Source organism: Rutilus rutilus (assembly GCF_951802725.1).
Source record: "Rutilus rutilus genome assembly, chromosome: 19".
NCBI classification, from domain to species: Eukaryota; Metazoa; Chordata; class Actinopteri; order Cypriniformes; family Leuciscidae; genus Rutilus; species Rutilus rutilus.
In genome coordinates, this window is record NC_140232.1 from 34,075,109 (window position 1) to 34,096,517 (window position 21,409).

Below are 21,409 nucleotides of genomic sequence, written 5' to 3' on the forward strand. Positions count from 1 at the left end.
GGTTCTGCAGTGTACCTGTGCAGGTATGCGGTCCCGTGTCTTCTGGGCGTGACTCGAGCCTTCGGGCGGTACGGTAACGGTGATGAGCCTCTCCTGTCGCAGCTCTTCCCTCGAGGAACGCCTCCGCCGGCTCACCACGTGTGTGTGGAGACCGAGGGCGTTCGGAGGAGATCCTTCAATGACTTCCGCTCTATTCTGCCCAGCTCACTGTTCACGGCCTGCCAGGGAGACACGCTGAGACGCAAGAGTGGCATCGCCAACCCCGACGCACAGGTCTCAGACCTCTCTCTGTCTCTGCATACTGTTTAGTGCAGCATACTGTCTGTTACTTGAGGAAAACATACGTGTAAAAGGATGCATTATGCAATGATAAACGTTTCAAAGAAAATTTATGGTACGTAGTGACACATGACATTATTATATTGTTTAATTCAGCAGGTGATGTCCGTTTATCATCTCAGAAAAAAAGTGATTTATTGAAAATGTAAAGTAAATAAATGTTAAATAATTATTGGAAAAAATGCGAAATTAATTCGATTTTTTTTTTTTTTTTTTTTTTTTTTTTAAATAAATACAAATAAATACTTTTTGGAAAAAATATACAAACATAATTTTTGAAAATAAATTTGAGTAAATAATTATTAATTGACAAATAAGCAAAAATTTTAGAAAATATATGATGTAAATGATTTAAAATTGATAATTATTTTTGCATATTTTTAAAGTAAATAATAAGTTCATATTTAAATATGTAGAAATAATTTTAGAAAATACATTTTAGTAGATAAAAATTATTAATTGAAAAAATGCATTAAGTAATAATAATTATTTAAAAATATGCAAAGTTTTAGAAAAAATAAGTAACTCAAATAAATTATTAAAAAAAATATGCAAAAATGATGTTTGTAAAAAGTATTTGTTTAAAACGAATTAAAATTAGAAATGTATATTTTACTGGAAAAATATATATATTTTAAATGTCTCAATGTCCTATACCCTGGCAGCATTATCTAGGACTGTTATTTCACAGTTAAAAGTACTTGTATTCATTCATCAAACTGGAAAAGGTCAAGTTGAGCACATTGCATTGTGGGATATAGGACCCGACGCACTGTGCTCTGGTTGTATGCTGCACATTTTAGGGAAAAACTAGTTGTTCATCCATGAATTCTGTGCGTTCAGAAGATGCAGTGTTATGAGTGGTGTGATGTATTGGTAGTTTACATCAGGTGTGTCCTCAGGTGAGTCCTGACCGAGGCGGCCCGTCGCCCTGCTCTCCAACGGCTCCAGGACCGCAGTACTTTGAAGGTAATGTAAGGTTTGCTGTGTCACAACTCTAATCTCTGTGAACTGGAGGTTTTAACGTCTGAACATTCTTCAGCAGATTCTGAGTTCAGAGTTCATGTACTTGTTTCTGGATAAGCACCTTTAGTTCTCTGCGCGTTTGTTTTAATTCCATTTGCTTAAGAGTCACTGCTGAGTTATGCTGATAGCTTGAAGGAGGTAGTGGTGGTTAATGGTCAGTCATCGCTATTGATAAAAAGCCCTTATTATGCTATTTTAAATTCTCCTTTTGTTTTGGACCTCCTACAACTGGTTTACATGCATCCAAGGTCAAACAACACTTTCATTTCCTCATAATCTCCACTGCAGCATCAGCTCTTTTCTCACAGTGTCTGAAACGGTTCGATCAAGGATTCAGTCTCTCTAAGCTCCGCCTCTCTGAGAGCTGCTCTGCTCTGATTGGTCGGAAACCAAATGCTCATTATCATATCTGAATCTCAGCTCTTGGTCACAGTGATCTTGATCACTGAAACTCTTCCAGTCTCAGATAAACTACAGTGTTTGAGGGCGGAGCTAAGAGACGCTGTTCGGCCAATCAAGACCAGAGGCTGGAATTATGCAAATGTATAACATTGTTACACTAACAGAAAGTGAGACTGAATTACTGACGACTCGTTTCAGTTCAGAATCACTTCTTTCTTTTAGGAGACAAAAACTCTATTAATCTGCACTTTGATCTGTGACACTATGAGAGCTTTACATTCACACACAGCTCTGTTACACACTGCATGAAAGATAATATCCTAAAAAGCATAATAGGGGCACTTTAAAGTTTTGCGCATGTCGTTCTACAGCATTTGAATGATTTCTTAAATCCTGTGTGTTGTTGAGGAGAGTGTGCTGCTAGTTTACGAAGTGATCACACACACCATTTTCTCCTGCTGGTGATAAAACGCGTGAAAAAATCCATTTCTACCGACCAAATCCTCACAGAGATGTGCGACTGAGCCTGTAAAACTCGATCTGCAGCGTTGTAGCTGACGCTGGAAGGTCAGCTGTGGGTTATGACATCTTGGTGATTTTGGTGGTTAATGTTTATTTATTTTATTGTTTTTTGACTTTATAGTTTAAATGTGTATCTCTGTGTATTGTGATAATTTCATAATTTGGTTTGCCATTCCTACTTTATTATTATTATTTAGCTTATTTAAGTTGTGTCATGTGACCCGTGCTGATTTATTCCACCTGGACGTGTTAGCGTCAACTGAACGATGAGATGTGAATTCTGATACACGTTAGTGCTCCTGACTTAATCTACTGCTGGTTACCAGGCGAATACGGTAAAAGTGTTAATGTTTTGTATATTATGTTTGGTTTGTGTCCGTAGTGGTGTTGTGTGTAAAATTAGGGTTTGTTTTCTTTTTGTCTAGTTTTCACGGTGTCTCTTCAATAAACAAAAATTGGACATCTGTACTTCGGAAGCGTGGACTGTTTTATAACCAGCGAGTAGTTACAGTGAAAACGTAGCCTAATTCCATCCTATCGGCTACGAGATGTGTTTTTGCGGTGATCCTCCAGCTTCAGCGTGCAGCCTGCCACTTCTGGGTCTCTGCGCGCAGGTTGACTGTTTCCCGTGGTGATTAATGCTGCTGTATTCAGCGCGCGGCTCTGTTGCGCCTTTCCTTGGACTTCGCGTGCCGTTTGACTGTGTCCCGTGGTGAACTAAAAAGTTTTGGCGTCCAGTGTTACTTTCTGTGATGGACTGTTGCGAGCTTTAGTGGGCAAATCTGCTACATCGTCAATGGAGGATCTTCTCACACAAATTGTGTCAGCTGTGCATCAGCAGGCTAGAGGTACAATATGAAATATGTTTTTGTAAATGATGGATGGTTTTACAAGTTAATGTACACTTGTTATAAGATAAAGATGCCCAGGACCAGAGAGAAGAAAATGTCCTGGAGGTAACTGGTTTTTAACTTCTGTGATTATAATGTGTTTAAGGTTTTAAGTAGCTAAATATTCAAGTGTTAAGGGCATTGATAAGTTAAGTGTGGTTATTCAGTCTAAGATTGTTTCACTGCTATCTATTGCGATTACATTACACATTTTGTACTATTTGTTAAAGTGCATACCCTTTAGATAAAAAATGTCAGTCCAGGGCGATCTAGCTGAGCAAAATGATTCTCCATCACATGAGAAAGTCTTATTTGCAGAGAATGAGAATATGGATGGTGTTGTTAGGGATCGACATGTATCATGTGCATCATGCACAGAGAAATCTGAGGCAAGACTTAAAGAGCTTAATTCTGTTTTATTAGAGACAAATGAAATCAGAAAATCTTCCCGTGATAAACGTTTAACACCAAAGATGCAAGAGTTAAAAGAGCAAGAACTGACTCAAAAAGAGAAGAAGTTTAAATCTGCATATGAGAAATGGAAGTTTCAAGTTAGAGATGTTCGTTTAAAGTTAAAACATGAGTGCTCTGAAAGTGACTTGTGTGACATGATGGATGAGGTTGAGAGGCAAGAGTTTGAATTGAAAGGGCTATATGATAACATACGATTCCAAGCACCACCAAGCCAAGAAACTAGGAGGAAAATTGACGCATGTTCAGCTGTAACGGCAGACTTGTTGAAATTAATGAGGGTACGCATGGTGGAAGATGGTATGGAATTTGATCCTGAGGCAGAAAGGGCAAGGTTACGTATGCTGCTGGACTGTGAGTACGCTAAGTCCATATATGGATCCTCAGTTTCTAGAGCCACGGTCGTTAGCAACCATTCTAAACCTGCATCGGAGTCTGCAAGCATTTCAACTAAGAGAGCAGAGACTGCTGCGCTGTTAGCTGCAAAAAAAGCTGAAGTGGAAAGGGAGGCTGACATTGAGGCACAAAGGCAGCAACTGAAGAAGCTTGAAGATCGTAGAGACATTGAGGTTATGGAAGCAAGGCTCAGAGTGTATACTGAGGAGGAGTCCAGGGTAAAAAGTCAGCAGTGTGGTTCAGCAAGCGGTGACAGGAGCAACCACGGTCCTCTTGTTTCCAACACATCATGTTTGAATCAGCAAGTTACACAAAGTGAAGTATCCTTAGTGCAGGCGTTACAAGGGTCCATTGCCCTGTCTCGACTTCCTGCTCCAGAACCCCTTGTATTTTCTGGCGACCCACTGAAGTTTATAGAATGGAGCACCACCTTTAAAGCTCTTATAGAGGGACGGTGCTCAAATCCTGCAGATAAGCTCTTCTACTTACAGAAGTATGTTGATGGTGAGGCAAGATCGGCTCTGGAAGGCAGCTTCTACAGGAAAGATGAACAGGCCTATCAGCAAGCGTGGGAGAAGCTGAATGCCAGATATGGTCACTCCTTTGTGGTGCAACGTGCCTTCAGAGAGAAACTTAATAGGTGGCCTAAGATTGGTGCAGCCGAGTACGTCAAGTTAAGAGAGTTCAGTGACTTCCTACAATCATGTAGTGATGCTTTGCCGCACGTTAAGGGTCTTCAGGTGCTGAATGACTGCGAGGAGAATCAGAGGATACTGGCCAAGCTTCCTTTCTGGGTGACGAGCAGGTGGAACCGTTATGTCACAGAACAGCTGGACAAAGACAAAGATTATCCAAGCTTTAACCAGTTTGCCTCATTCGTATCAAAAGAAGCACGTATAGCATGTAATCCTGTGTCGTCATTGTATGCACTAAAGATCGTTGAAGAGAAGCCATCTAAGGAAATAAAGCGTTCAAGAGTAAACACGTTTGCAACCACTACGAAGACTTTAGATGCAGCATGCGCTACGGCCGAATTCAGTAACATTATCGACCGTGAGACTGAAGAGTCTTGTAGAAAGAAAACTGCATTCGTGCGTAGCACAAATTCAGTTAAATGTATGTTCTGTGATGAATGTCATTCTATTCAGGAATGTCAAAAACTAATGGAAAAGGTAGCAGAAGAAAAGAGAAAGTTTGTCATGGAGAATAAGTTGTGCTTTGCATGTTTGAGAAAAGGACATGGCTCCAAAGACTGCAGAAATAGAGCTGTGTGTGTGGTATGCAAGAAGCGCCACCCAACTTCGTTACATGAAGATCGTCAGCCAGGAGAGATGTCGCCTCCATGGACAGCTTTGCAGACTGAAGATAATGCATTCACTCTAACATGCTGTACGAATGGAGGAGAAGGTGATATAACATCTATGATTGTCCCAGTATGGTTGTCTTTATCTAACTCAGAGTCTGAAGTCTGCGTATATGCTTTATTAGACACCCAGAGTAGTCACACATTTGTTGACCAAGAAGTGTGTGAAAGCTTGCAGGCATCAATGGAACCGGTAAAACTAAAGCTTTCCACCATGATGGGAAAAGATTCTGTTGTGTTGAGTCACAGAGTTAGTGGACTTCGGGTTAGAGGATTTTCTTCGGACAGCCCTATCTGCCTGCCTCCTGTTTATACGAGGGACTTCATTCCCTTTGTGCGCACACACATTCCCACCTGTGATACAGCTAAACGGTGGAGACATCTAGAAGTGATTGCAAATGAAATGCCCGCACGGATGGATTGTGGAGTAGGTCTTTTGATTGGCTATGATTGCTCCAGAGCTCTGGCGCCTCGACAGGTCATCGTTGGCGGTGATGAAGAACCTTATGCCATCAAGACGGACCTTGGCTGGAGCATCATAGGAGGAATTCCACGATGTGTAAATTCCAAGGATGTGACTGGTTTATGTCACCGCATATCAGTCAGAGAGCTCCCCTCCGTGACACCCGCCGCTGTTATCAGAGCACTTGAGCTGGATTTTGTAGATACTCCATCAGGTGAAAAGAGTAAATCACAAGATGACGTTCGGTTCCTGCAGGTGGTAAAAGAGGGTGTCTATCAGAATGAATATGGCCATCTTGAGATGCCCCTTCCTTTCAAAATACGGCCCCATCTTCCAAATAATAGGAGGCTCGCATTAGGACGGCTGAAGCACCTTAAGAGGAAATTGGACAAGAATCCTAAATTTAGACATGATTATATGACGTTCATGGAAGGTGTCTTTAGAGATGGAGATGCGGAAATGGCAAATGAGCAACCAGACACGGGAAAAGTGTGGTATATTCCACACCAAGGCGTCTATCACCATAGGAAACCAAATAAGATCAGGGTAGTCTTTGACTGTGCAGCTAAGTATGAAGGTACCGCCTTAAATGACCATCTATTGACTGGGCCTGACCTTACCAATGGATTGACTGGAGTGCTTTGCCGTTTCCGTAAACACCCTATCGCTGTCATGTGCGACATTGAGAAAATGTTTCATAGATTTCATGTTATTAGGGAAGATCGGGACTTCCTGCGTTTTCTGTGGTGGGCAAATGGAGATACAGACACCGAACCTCGAGAATATCGTATGAAAGTACATCTTTTTGGAGCATCATCTTCTCCAGGATGCGCCAATTATGGCCTTAAGTATCTTGCCAGTATGAATGAGAGTGAGTATCCCTTGGCTGCGGGGTTTATCAGGAACCATTTCTATGTAGACGACGGCCTCGTAAGCCTGGAATCTGTTGAGGTAGCAATCAAGCTAGTGAAGGAAGCTCAAGCTGTGTGTGCTAAAGGGAAGCTGCATCTTCACAAATTTATTTCCAACAACCGAGAAGTGTTGGAGTCCATTAGTCCCTGTGATCATGCTGCTGAAGTAAAGAACGTTGATTTCCATCATGACTTTCTTCCAGTACAAAATGTCTTGGGCGTAAGGTGGGATGTAGAGAATGATGTACTCACCTTTAATGTTGTTCTTGATGAGAAACCTGCCACACGACGTGGAATTCTCTCCATGGTGGCTTCAGTCTACGACCCATTGGGGTTCTTGGCCCCATTCATTATATCTGGTAAGAAGGTTCTACAGGAGATGTGCCATAAGGGCATCGGTTGGGATGAACCATTACCCTCTGAGCTGAGACCAAGGTGGGAGAGCTGGCTGAATGATCTGCCCAACCTACAAAAGGTACAAATTTCAAGATGCTTCACCCCTCCAAATTTCGGACCGATTCTGAGAACTGAATTACATCACTTTTCTGATGCTAGTAGTCAAGGTTATGGACAGTGCTCCTATATCAGATTGATGAGTGAAAGTAAGATACATTGTGCCTTGGTTATGGGTAAAGCGAGAGTTGCTCCCATAAAAGTTGTTACTATACCAAGATTAGAGTTAACTGCAGCCGTCATTTCTGCTGTTGTGAGTAGTATGCTGAAGGAGGAGTTGGCACTCAGAGTTGATAGAGAATATTTCTGGACAGATTCTCAAGTGGTCCTTGGTTACATCAACAATGAAGCAAGAAGATTTCATGTCTTTGTTGCTAATCGTGTCCAGAGAATTCGAGAGGCCACTGACCCAAGAAGGTGGTATTGCATCAATACGGGAGAGAATCCTGCTGACCACGCCTCGAGAGGCCTCACTGTAGAAGAGTTGATCAGTTCAAATTGGTTCACAGGGCCCAGATTCCTCTGGGAGAAAGAGGTATTTGCTAAACAAGGAACATTGGAGCTGTTGGTCGGAGACCCAGAGGTCAAGGCTGTCCAGGTACTGAGGACCGAGACCATGATGCAAGTGGATTTTCAACAGCAACTGTCACGATTATCAGAATGGACTACAGCTGTGAATGTCATTGCGCGGATTCAAAGATTAGCAAAAAAGATGAAGACATCAGAATCTTTAAGTGTGGAGGAAAGGAGGAGGGCCTCATTCACTCTCATTCAGCTTGCACAACAGGATGCCTTCAAAGAAGAGTTGAATGTACTCAGGCAAGATTCTGGTACGCTGCCTTTTAACCATCCTCTGCATCAACTTGATCCATTCATGCAGGATGGAATAATGAGGGTGGGAGGACGTTTGAGGAGAGCATGCGCACCTTTTGAATTCAGGTGCCCAGCAATCCTTCCAAGGGATGGTGTTGTCACACATCTTATTTTAGCGCACCATCATCAAAAAATTCAACATCAAGGCAGGGGACAGACTCTGAATGAATTGCGAGCCAATGGCTTTTGGATTATGGGTGGCAGTAAGGTGGTAGCACACTATATACGCCAGTGTGTTCCTTGTAGGAGAGCTCGTAGGCCGCCAGAACAACAACGGATGGCGGACTTGCCCCGTGACCGCACTGATCCTTCTCCACCGTTTACTTATTGTGGCATGGACTGTTTTGGTCCCTTTTACACCAATCAAGGTCGCAAGACATATAAACGATATGGCCTCCTTTTTACTTGTCTTTGTTCCAGAGCTGTCCACGTAGAGATGTTGGAGGACATGACGACTGATGCATTCATTAACGCTTTACGGTGTTTCATAGCCATCCGGGGAGCTGTCAGACATATTAGATCAGACCAAGGAACCAACTTCGTGGGGGCAAGGAATGAGTTGAAGAATGCTTTAAAGGAAGTGAGTAAAGAGAGACTGGCAGCATATCTGGCAGCGAAGCAGTGCGATTTCTGTCTGAATGCACCCAGTTCGAGTCACGCTGGAGGTGTCTGGGAACGGCAGATCCGAACTATAAAGGGCGTAATGAGTTCAGTTTTGGCACAAAATACTGGAAGACTTAATGATGCTTCTTTACGTACGTTCTTTTATGAAGCTATGTCTATAGTCAATAACCGCCCATTGACCGTGGATGGCCTCAGTGATCCTACAAGCCTAGAGCCTCTAACCCCCAACCACCTGCTTACCATGAAGTCGTCTGTTCCACTTCCTCCACCGGGTACATTTGTTAAGGAAGATCTTTATGCAAAGAAACGTTGGAGGCAGGTGCAGTATTTGAGTGAACAGTTTTGGAGCAGATGGAAGATAGAATATCTTGCTAATATCTCTCTCAGGCAAAGATGGCATATACCAAGGCGGAATGTGCAAGTGGGGGACATTGTCATTGTCAAGGAAGAGGAAATTCCCCGCAACGAATGGAGGTTGGCTAGGGTCATTGAAGTTTGCAAGGCTGAGGATGGACTGGTACGGAAAGTTACAATACAGATTGGGGATCGGAAGTTGGGAAAAAGGGGTGAACGCCTCACTAAACCCTCTATTATCGAACGCCCTATCCAAAAGTTGGTAGTTCTTGTAGCCAAAAGTTGAAAATTAATATCGCCCTATCACTTATTAGAAGTTTAGTCATATTAGCATCATGCTGGTATTAGGTGGTATCTTGGATACATGTTGATTTGTGCTGTTAATATTGGTGAATATTAGAATGTGAAGTATGGTGAACAATTTGTTCATTTTAGTGTAAGGATGTGTAATTATGAATTATGCTTTTTGAATTGTTGTTGTTTTCATCTTGGAGCCTGGAAATTACCATTGATTGTTTGATTGGTTGTATTTTGTAGGTGTTTTTGTTTTCTTTTGCTGTTGTTTTTTTTTTACTCCATGGTAATTTGGTGGGAGTGTAGCTGACGCTGGAAGGTCAGCTGTGGGTTATGACATCTTGGTGATTTTGGTGGTTAATGTTTATTTATTTTATTGTTTTTTGACTTTATAGTTTAAATGTGTATCTCTGTGTATTGTGATAATTTCATAATTTGGTTTGCCATTCCTACTTTATTATTATTATTTAGCTTATTTAAGTTGTGTCATGTGACCCGTGCTGATTTATTCCACCTGGACGTGTTAGCGTCAACTGAACGATGAGATGTGAATTCTGATACACGTTAGTGCTCCTGACTTAATCTACTGCTGGTTACCAGGCGAATACGGTAAAAGTGTTAATGTTTTGTATATTATGTTTGGTTTGTGTCCGTAGTGGTGTTGTGTGTAAAATTAGGGTTTGTTTTCTTTTTGTCTAGTTTTCACGGTGTCTCTTCAATAAACAAAAATTGGACATCTGTACTTCGGAAGCGTGGACTGTTTTATAACCAGCGAGTAGTTACAAGCGTCATCGTGGCTCTGAGTACCACTTACATTTTCTTCAGAACATGTAAATCTGGTTGTTTGATGTGGTTTATTGTTTTGTCAGGCTCTTATCTGGCCGATGGCGGTGTTGTGAATCCAGATTATTACTTTACGACCGTCAGTTCCAGCTTCTCCATCTCTCCTCTCTTCATCGGTGCCAGCGGACAAGAAATAAACGTCCCTGTAGAGCTGCTGAGACGCCTCTTACAGATGGTACACACACACACACACCCACACCCACACACACACAGAGACTCTCAAACACACACACACCCACACACACACAGAGACTCTCAAACATACTCACACACACACACACACACACACACACACACACACACACACACACACACACACACACACACATACAGACTCTCAAACACACATACAGACTCTCAAACACACACACATTCTCTCTCACACACACACATACAGACTCTCAAACACACACACATTCTCACTCTCAAACACACACACATTCTCTCACACACACACACACACACACACACACACACACACACACACACACACACACACACACATACAGACTCTCAAACACACATACAGACTCTCAAACACACACACATTCTCTCTCACACACACACATACAGACTCTCAAACACACACACATTCTCTCTCTCTCACACACACACACACACACACACACACACACACACACACGTGCACACACACATTCGCACACACACATACAGACTCTCAAACACATACACATTCTCACACACGCACACGCACACATTCGCACTCACACATACTCTCTCACACCCACACACTCACATGCGCGCACACACATTCACACACGCACACACACACACATACAGACTCTCAAACACACATACAGACTCTCAAACACACACACATTCTCTCTCACACACACACATACAGACTCTCAAACACACACACATTCTCACTCTCAAACACACACACATTCTCTCTCTCTCTCACACACACACACACACACACACACACACGTGCACACACACATTCGCACACACACATACAGACTCTCAAACACATACACATTCTCACACACGCACACGCACACATTCGCACTCACACATACTCTCTCACACCCACACACTCACATGCTCGCGCACACATTCACACACGCACACACACACACACACACACACACACACACACACACACACACACACACACACACACACACACACACTCTTAATGTGATTTGCAAATTGTTTGGCAGATAATACAAGGGTGTATTAATAAACTCCTTATGTGAATATTTCCCTCATGACATCACTAGTAATAACCTGATATGGATTATGATGTTATCTGTTATCTGATATAACGCCCATACTGTAGGAAATGGAATATAATAATGGCAGATGAAATTGCTAGAAGGAACACTTCTTTAACATGATATTTACTCAAATACAGTAGAACAGAAATCTTTATTATCCATTGACAGAGCTGTCAGTAGATTTCGTAACTTACACAACTAGGCCTTCTTTTAATCGGACAACGTTATTGGCTGATGCTGATAACGACACTATTCATAGTTTTCAGCCACATGACTGGCACAGAGACCTGGAGCTGCTCATAGCTCTACATTTACAGTCATTGAACTGAATTGATCTGAATAATGACACTTTCTTTTTAGCGCTGCAGTTTATTTAAAAAATATTTAATTAATTTGAATTAATTCATATTTTTAAATAAATCGGTTTGAATGAATGATTCAATGATTCAATGACTCACTCATAAAGACTTCACTTTTTTCATTACTGGATGAATCAGCGTTTTTGAACGAATCCCTTGAGTGAATGATTCAATGACTCACTCATAAAGACTTAAATTGTGTCCTTACTGGATGAATCAGCGTTTTTGAACTAATCTCTTGAGTGAATGATTCAATGACTCGCTGAAAGACTTCACTTGTTTCATTACTGGATGAATCAGCGTTTTTGACCGAATCCCTTGAGTGAATGATTCAATGACTCGCTGAAAGACTTCACTTGTTTCATTACTGGATGAATCAGCGTTTTTGAACGAATCCCTTGAGCGAATGATTCAACGACTCACTCATAAAGACTTCAATTGTTTCATTACTGGATGAATCAGCGTTTTTGAACGAATCTCTTGAGTGAATGATTCAATGACTCGCTCAAAGACTTCACTTGTTTCATTACTGGATGAATGAGCGTTTTTGAACGAATCTCTTGAGTGAATGATTCAACGACTCGCTCATAAAGACACCTTTTTTCATTACTGGATGAACCAGCGCTTTTGAATAAATCTCTTAAATGAGTGACTTAACGACTCACTCATAAAGACTTCACTTGTTTCATTACTGGATGAATCAGCGATTTTGACCGAATCCCTTGAGTGAATGATTCAATGACTCGCTGAAAGACTTCACTTGTTTCATTACTGGATGAATCAGCGTTTTTGAACGAATCCCTTGAGCGAATGATTCAACGACTCACTCATAAAGACTTCAGTTGTTTCATTACTGGATGAATCAGCGTTTTTGAACGAATCTCTTGAGTGAATGATTCAATGACTCGCTCAAAGACTTCACTTGTTTAATTTCTGGATGAATCAGCGTTTTTTGAACGAATCTCTTGAGTGAATGATTCAACAACTCACTCATAAAGACTTCACTTGTTTCATTACTGGATGAATCAGCGTTTTTGAACGAATCTCTTGAGTGAATGATTCAACAACTCACTCATAAAGACTTCACTTGTTTCATTACTGGATGAATCAAGCGTTTTTGAATGAATCTCTTGGATGAATAATTCAATGACAAATACATTATTTAACAGTCACTTGTTGCCACCTACTGGTGTAACGATGTATTTGATATAATCTTGTTTAAACCAGTGTTTATAGCCAAACTATAAACTTTTATCCCAGGACTTCTGTGATAATCTGAGTTATTATGAGACAGAAATAATGATATTGTGTGGTTGAAAAGATTGCGTGTGTGTTTGAATCGAGATTGCAAAATGATCCCTGCGGCTCTACAGCAGAATTTGCATAATTTGAATCACTACTTTCCTGTTTATTACTGTGAAGCTTCTTGAATCAGTCTAATCTGTATTGTATATTCATCATGTTTCTGCAGGTGAAGCACTTTGTCTCAGATTCCTTCCTAAAGACGCTGGACTCCATCGTGGCCGAAGTTACAGAGGTAAACTTTACATGTTTCATTAACTCTTTCTTTACACTCTCCACCTGCTGCACACAAGATCCTGTAGAAAATACATTATACAGTATACATTATACCATTATACAGGGCTGGGTAAAAAATATAAATTTCTCGATTTTAATCGATTCTCATTTTTACGAACCGATATCGATTCTTAAATCCCAAGAATCGATTAGTCATCCTGTTTTCAGTTGATGAATGAATGAAACATTGTAGCGCATCCCATCCAATAAATCGCAATAATCTTTGCGCTTTGTTACTATTGATATGAAACAAAGTCTCAGATTTCAAATTACGTCCATTTTCTTACGAAATTCAAAAACATAAATACCGTTTTGTCGCTGTGGCGTGAGATCGCTCTGCCTCAGCTCTAGAGAAGCACATGATCTTCTCTTCCGCCTTAATAACACCAGTTACAGCGCGAAATAAACATGAATGAGCTTCTGAAATTGTGTTAAAGGTAGAGTACAACTTATCGAAGTCCGTATCATGTGACATGGAGTCGCCCAATCAGTGTTTCAACCGTGGTAAACAATGTCATGTAACGTCACATTTACCTCAGAAAAACCATATCAGTGGCCATAAACTCGTTAGTCAGCTAGACAAATTAATTCTAGAGAGGAGCATTTTGTTAAATATATGCACCATATTACATATTCATTATAATTTTTAATGTTCTTCGATATTTAATGCATGTTTGAATAAATCTGGAAAGTTTTTTATGACAGCCACCATTGAAATCTTTATAGAATTTCATATAACTTTATTATTATAAAAATAAATAAGTGTATTTTAAGTGTTTGTATACTAATCAGTTAATTTTTACCTTCACTATTACAGTAGGCTAATGAAGCCTATAGGCTACAGCTGACTCCCATAGTTTACAATAATAGTTAAGAGATTGTTTTCCTTGAGAAAATTTGCAATGTATTGTACCTGATATCCATCAATATTGAATCAATATTGAATCGAATCGAATCGTAATCAAAATCGAATTGTGAAATTTGTGTCAATACCCAGCCCTATTATACAGTATTTTGTCTGCAAATATCGTCACAAACCAGTTTGTCCTTCCTAATTCTCCCTTCCTCTATTTTTTTTTCTCCATGTATGAAGGCGAATCCAGCCGTCAACCTCTTTTACAAAGCCTTCAGCGACCCGCTGTATGTCAGCATGTTCAAGATGCTGCGGGATACGCTCTATTACATGAAAGGTTGCTGAACTGTGGCCTCCGTCTAAACTGAGCCGTTCTTCAAGCTAAATGCTTTATTAATCGCTTCTTCAGTGTTCCTCTTTATTTGTGTCTGACCTTTGCCACGTGTGAATATTTCATGTTAACCACTCAGATGTGCAGACGAGCTTCGTGAAAGAGGTTCATGAGTTCGTGCTGGAGCAGTTCAGCAGCAGCCAATCAGAGCTGCAGAGGGTTCTCCATGAGGAGCGGTTGCCAGGGGAACCCAGCCCTCTCAAGCTCCGTTGTCATGCCAACGCAGCCTGCGTGGACCTCATGGTGTGGGCCGTCAAAGATGAGCAAGGTCTGTCACAAACACAATCACAACACTGCAGCTGAAGCCTGGGGCATGTTGTCACACTCCAGTGCAGATATTTCTAGGTTAAACATGAAATCACAACTGACTCTATGCACACATTTCTGGTCTTACTGTCAACTATTATTGTATTTTTAATCTTTCTATTTTGTTATGACTTTATTTTTTCCTTTTTTGACGTTGTGCATGTAAAAGATTATTTGAGTATGTTTGCAAGACAATATTTCAGTCTTTTCTACTTCAACATTCTATTTCACATTTAATTCAGTGTTACTTGCCATTTCTTTGTAATTTTTTGTATACTATACACATAATTTCAGATTTTTTTTCTGAAATCTCACATTTTTATTATCGTAAACTAAAAGTATTAAACTTTTCATTAATTGATATGAAGCTGAAATGGAATAGAAGCGTTAGATGGAAAATTAGAAAAGTTGCCTTCACTTTAGGGAGTTTTTTTTAAGTATTGATAAACAAAATTATATTTCAGTCTTTCAATGTGTAAATTGCTGATTATTTGTTAACTTTACTAGCAATTTCTAAATAAATTGTTTCTATACCAATTTTTTTGCAACTAAGTACTAAAAGTTCTAAAACAGAAAAATAAATGTTGGATAAATTTGAAATATTTAAAAACAAACAAATGAATGACAAAAGCACAACCAAATTACCAAAGCTTGAACTAAAATTTATTTATATATTATCTAGTTTATCTATATTTCTATTTTGTATCTATTTTTTTGGGGGAATATTTATTTAATCTATTTTCCTATGTCTATATGTTTATCTTTTTTATTTTCCCCCCCAATTTATTTATCTAATATATATATGAAGAGTTCAGATGCAAAAGCCTCTAAGTGCCATCTGAAATTTTCTTCTAGAATGATCATTTTTATCAAGCTCGTATATTTAAGGTCAGTCATTTCACTTAAATGGCAATGAAAATTACCTATTAATTGTCATTTAAGTGAAATTATTGAACTGAAATATACGAGCTTGATAAAAATGATCATTCTAGAAGAAAATTTCAGATGGCACTTAGAGGCTTTTGCATCTGAACTCTTCATATATTTATTTATTTATTTTATATTTAGTTAATCTACATATATATGTTAACTATTAAAAACATTTCGTTAATTGAAATAAATCTGAAATAAAATAATTAGATGGAAAAACATTAGAAAGTTGCCTTCAATGTAAAAAGTGATTCTGTAAATACAAAAACAGTGAAGTTGTAAATGCAACACAGAATATTTAAGTATATTTAACATGAAAATACAATTTCAGTCTTTGTAAATAATACTAAAATAACATCAAACGAAAAGTCATCGTCACTTTTCACCATCCAGTCAATAAAACCATGTTCCCTTTACAAAATGTCAGTAGTGTAAATAATAGATGTCACGTCTGAGTTGGTTTCTGAGTTCGGGAAAGTGCTGCAAATGTTGAATAAAGTGATTTCTCTAATTGGTCTTGCAGGAGCTGAGAATCTGTGCTCTAAACTATCAGAGAAGCTTCAGTCCAAAACATCCAGTAAAGTGATCATCGCTCACATGCCGCTGCTCATCTGCTGCTTACAGGTGAAGCCACGACACGAGGCTGTGTGTGTGAGAGTTCATGCACTGAATGACGTGAGTGTGTGTGTGTGTGTGTGTGTGTGTGTGTGTGTCTCAGGGTTTAGGGCGTCTGTGTGAGCGCTTCCCCGTCATCGCTCACTCCGCCACCGTGTCTCTGAAGGACTTTCTGGTGGTTCCCTCGGCGGTGCTGATCAAACTCTACAAGTATCACAGTCAGTGCACATCAGGTCAGATACTTTTTGTTACTCTTGATAAAAGTAACTTCTGTTTATCTAATTTATTTATATATCTGCTTATCTATAAACTCTTATCCATTTGTTTATCTGTTGTTGGTTGATTTATATAATTATTATAAATTATGTATCTACTTTTATCTATTTTTGTATTATTTATATCATTCATTTTCTTATCTATCCATTTGTTTATCTGTTGTTTATTTTATATTTATCTTTATCTTATTTATTTGTATTTATATCTATATTGATAGATATATTCTATCTATTTATACATCTATTTTTGATCTGTGTATTATGTATAGTTTATCTATTTTATCTGTCTATTTGTTTAACTGTTGTATATTTATCTATTTTCATCTATTTATCTGATTTATTTATACATTTATTTTTATCTATATATATCTAGTTTATCCTATTTGTTTATTTTATATTATTTAGTTTATCCATTTTCTGACCTATCTATTTTTTGTTTTTATTTATCTATTTTATTTTTATATTATTTATTTATGTTTAATTTATTGATAAACTCTTATCTATTCATTTGAATATATATTTATTTATTTATTTATTTATTTAATTTATCTAGTTTATATATCTATTTTGGATCTATTTATTTTATATTTAGTTCGTATATTTTCTTAAGTTTATTTGTTTTATCTGTTGTATATTTATTTTATATTTATCTTTTTTCTTATCTATTTATTTTATTTATTTATCTATTTTATTTAATATATAGATAATCTAGTTTCTTAACTATTTGTTTATCTGTTGTATATATATATATTTTTTTAATGTTTATATATTTTCTTATCTATTTATTTGATCTATTTTCTTAATATCTATCTATATATTTATCTATATGGAGTTTTCTCTCACATGCATTAAATGCTATTCCCTGTCCTGACCTCTGAACCTCTTTCCTTCAGGAGGAGGCGGGATCAAAATAAACGTGACCAATGAGCATTCTCAGCCCTCGCTCAACTTGCTGTCCAACAAGAAAGACCAGCCGTCCATGTACGAGCAGCTCAGAGACATCTCCATCGATAACATCTGCAGGTCAGGCTCACTTCGGCCCAGTGATGTTAGTCAAGGTTTCACTGCAGTTCGGGATAAATGTAATGCACAAATTACATTTGTAATAAGTGAATCGGATTACAAAGTTTAGGGTGCATATAAACAAAACTTTCAGAATTTGAAATCAGACCGATTCATTTGGATTGACAAAAATCACTGCATGTAAACGTTCCCATTGTGATGATAAATTCCCAATGTTTTCTAGGATATGGCCTTTTTAAAAGAGTAGCCCAAAAACTAAAATATGGGCCTATCATGCTTAACACATTATTTCCTCATATTCTCCATTGTTGCGGCGCCTCTCTTCCCAGTCTGTCAGTAACGCTCTGTTTAGTTCCTGTCTCTATGAAGCCCCTCCTTCTGAAAAGCACACTGTGCTCTGATTGGTCGGCTGGAGCAGTGTGTTGTGATTGGTCGAGCGCTTCGAGTGTGTTTGGGAAATGCCCCGCCTCTTACCATAACCGCCAGTTTAACACACTACTAACTAACTCAACCAGGCCCCGCCCCTTTATTCTGCGCATTAATTATTATAATGAGGAATATTGTGACGTGTTCGTTCCGGAAGAAACTCAAGATACAATGGAGGCGTTTCAGGAGTTCAGAAACAGTGACACTGATATAGAGAAGAACTCCAACAGCAACATTACACACTAAAGAGAGATGAACATGTAAAAACACACAATAGCTTCTCTTCAAATCCCTGTTCCTCATGAGCGCCTGCTGTCGTGTGCAGATGTCTGAAAGTGTGTGTGTGTGTGTGTGAGAGAGTGAGTGTGTGTGTGTGTGTGTGTGTGTGTGTGTGTGTGTGTGTGTGTGTGTGTGTGTGTGAAATCCTGTTCCTCATGAGCGCCTCCTGTCGTGTGCAGATGTTTAAAAGCCGGTCTCACTATGGATCCGGTGATCGTGGAGGCGTTCTTGGCCAGCCTGTCCAACCGGCTCTACATCTCCCAGGAAAATGACAAGTGAGGAAAACAATCTCTCTCACTCACTCACTCACTCACTCACTCACTCACTCACTCACTCACTCACTCACTCACTCACTCACTCACTCACTCACTCACTCACTCACTCACTCACTCACTCACTCACTCACTCTCTCATCTATCTCTCTCTCTCTCTCTATCTCTCTCTCTATGTCTCTCTCTCGTCTGTCTCGTATCTGTTTATTTATTTTAATCTGTTGTTTATTTTATATTGATCTATTTTCTTATTTAATTTATCTAGTTTATCTATTTTGTATCTTATTTAGTTAATATTAAGTTAATCTATTTATTTTATTTCTGTCTATTTTCTGATATTTTTATTTATTTATTTAATTCAATTCAATTCAAAATTGCTTTATTGGCATGACTGTACATATTACAATATTGCCAAAGCTTGGAACGCATAGAATAATTATAAAGACATCAAAATAATAAAATATTATAACATAACTTAAATCTAAATGTACTACTTAAATTAATTGTACAAATTAACAGAGTAACAAATTATAATACCTGTGAACATTTGAACATATACACACACACACATCACTGAGGGTCACTGTGGTGGACAGTAGGGAAACACACTGAGGTCAGACACACACACACACACACACACACACACAGACACACACACAGACACAGACACACACACAGACACAGACACACACACAGACACAGACACACACACAGACACAGACACACACACAGACACACACACACACACACACACTCACCTATTTATCTAATTTATCTATTATTTTATTTCATGTATAGATCATCTAGTTTCTTATAAATCTATTTGTTTTATCTGTTATTTATCTAGAATAACATAATAGACACGGTTCACATGGAGTGTGTGTGTCCCTGTATAAATGCTATTCTCTGTGCTGACCTCTGAACTTTAAAGGGTTAGTTCACCCAAAAATGAAAATTCTGTCAGTAATTACTCACCCTCATGTTGTTCCAACCATGTAAGTCTTTCGTTCATCTTCGGAACACAAATTAAGATATTTTTGATGAAATCTGACAGAATTTTGACTCCTCCATAGGCTTCCAGTGTGACCGAAACTCACCGGCCCAGAATAGTTATTAAAACATCGTTAAAATAGTCCAAGTAACTACAGTGGCACTACATTAAGTTTATCATGCGACGAGAATACTTTTTGTGCGCAAAAACAAACAAAAATAACGACTTTATTCCACTTTTCATTTCCTTCTCTCTGGGCCTCGTAGTGTGTTTGCGCTGCGCGTCTGTGTTGCACGTCATCCGACGTCATCACGCAACACACACATGACCGGCGTCGGCCAATAGTGAGCCTACGTGGTGACGTGTAACACAGACGCGCTGCGCAAAAACACTACGCAAACCAACTAGACATCCAGAGAGAAGGAAATGAATAGTGGAATAAAGTCGTTATTTTTGTTTGTTTTTGCGCACAAAAAGTATTCTCGTCGCTTGATATACTTAAGATTGAGCCACTGGAGTCACTTGGACTATATTAACGATCTCTTTAATAACTTTTCTGGGCCAGCAAGTTTCGGTCACACTGGAAGCCTATGGAGGAGTGAAACATGGCTCAGATTTCATCAAAAATATCTTAATTTGTGTTCCGAAGATGAACGAAGGTCTTACGCGGTTGGAACAACGTGAGGGTGAGTAATTACTGACAGAATTTTCATTTTTGGGTGAACTAACCCTTTAACTCTTTGAGTGAGATGACTGACGCGTGTGTGTTTGTCCTCAGGGAAGCCCATCTCATCCCGGACCACACCATCCGAGCGCTGGGTCACATCGCAGTGGCCATGAGAGACAGTCCTAAAGTGATGGAGCCGATCCTGCAGATCCTGCAGCAGAAGTTCTGCCAGCCGCCCTCGCAGTTAGACGTGCTGATCATAGACCAGCTGGGCTGCATGGTCATCACGGGGAATGTGAGAGTCCGTCACACACACACACACACACACACACACACACACACACACACACACACACACACACACACACACACACACACGTGCGCATACGGGCTGCATAATTACAGCCGTTTGATGTGAAGCTGCAAAAGCAACGCTGCATTTATTTTCAGTGGATTCAATCTCCGCTTGTCTTGCACTATTTCTTGTACAGAATTAGGAGGTGTCCATTTTGAAGTATAATTACTGGAATGTGAGAGTCTGTCTGTCTCACACACACACACACACACACACACACACACACACACACACACACACACACACACACACACACACACACACACACACACACACACAGGCTGCATAATTACATCTGTTTGATGTGTAAAGCTGCAACAGCAACGCAGTATTTATTTTCAGTGGATTCAATCGCTTGTCTTGCACTGTTTCTTAATTACTGTAATTCACTGTCCTGGAAAGAAACTGACGTACCAATGAATTAAACAACGGATAAAGATGCAAATACATCTCTAGAACGAGCAGTCGTGGAACAAACTGTTACAAATATGATGATCAGGGTTTGAAACTTTTTCACTCATTCACAGCCATTTAGAACTTCAACCATCCAAAACAAATAAATACAAATAAATAATAATAATAATAATGAATAAAGTTGTTATATATCACACTGGAATAGCC

At 39.2% G+C, this 21,409-nt stretch overlaps 1 protein-coding gene across 1 annotated transcript in view; it reads left to right on the plus strand.

Moving 5' to 3' along the window:
• pi4kab (phosphatidylinositol 4-kinase, catalytic, alpha b) overlaps window positions 1-21,409 on the plus strand; it is a 75,364-nt gene that overhangs the window by 6,216 nt on the left and 47,739 nt on the right. Inside the window, exons 6-16 of the mRNA XM_084388610.1 lie at window positions 11-273; window positions 1,242-1,308; window positions 10,251-10,399; window positions 13,299-13,364; window positions 14,499-14,595; window positions 14,729-14,917; window positions 16,409-16,509; window positions 16,604-16,733; window positions 17,669-17,798; window positions 18,683-18,778; window positions 20,545-20,728. Coding sequence (XP_084244736.1) covers window positions 11-273; window positions 1,242-1,308; window positions 10,251-10,399; window positions 13,299-13,364; window positions 14,499-14,595; window positions 14,729-14,917; window positions 16,409-16,509; window positions 16,604-16,733; window positions 17,669-17,798; window positions 18,683-18,778; window positions 20,545-20,728 — 1,472 coding nt within the window. The remainder of the gene's footprint in view (window positions 1-10; window positions 274-1,241; window positions 1,309-10,250; window positions 10,400-13,298; window positions 13,365-14,498; window positions 14,596-14,728; window positions 14,918-16,408; window positions 16,510-16,603; window positions 16,734-17,668; window positions 17,799-18,682; window positions 18,779-20,544; window positions 20,729-21,409) is intronic.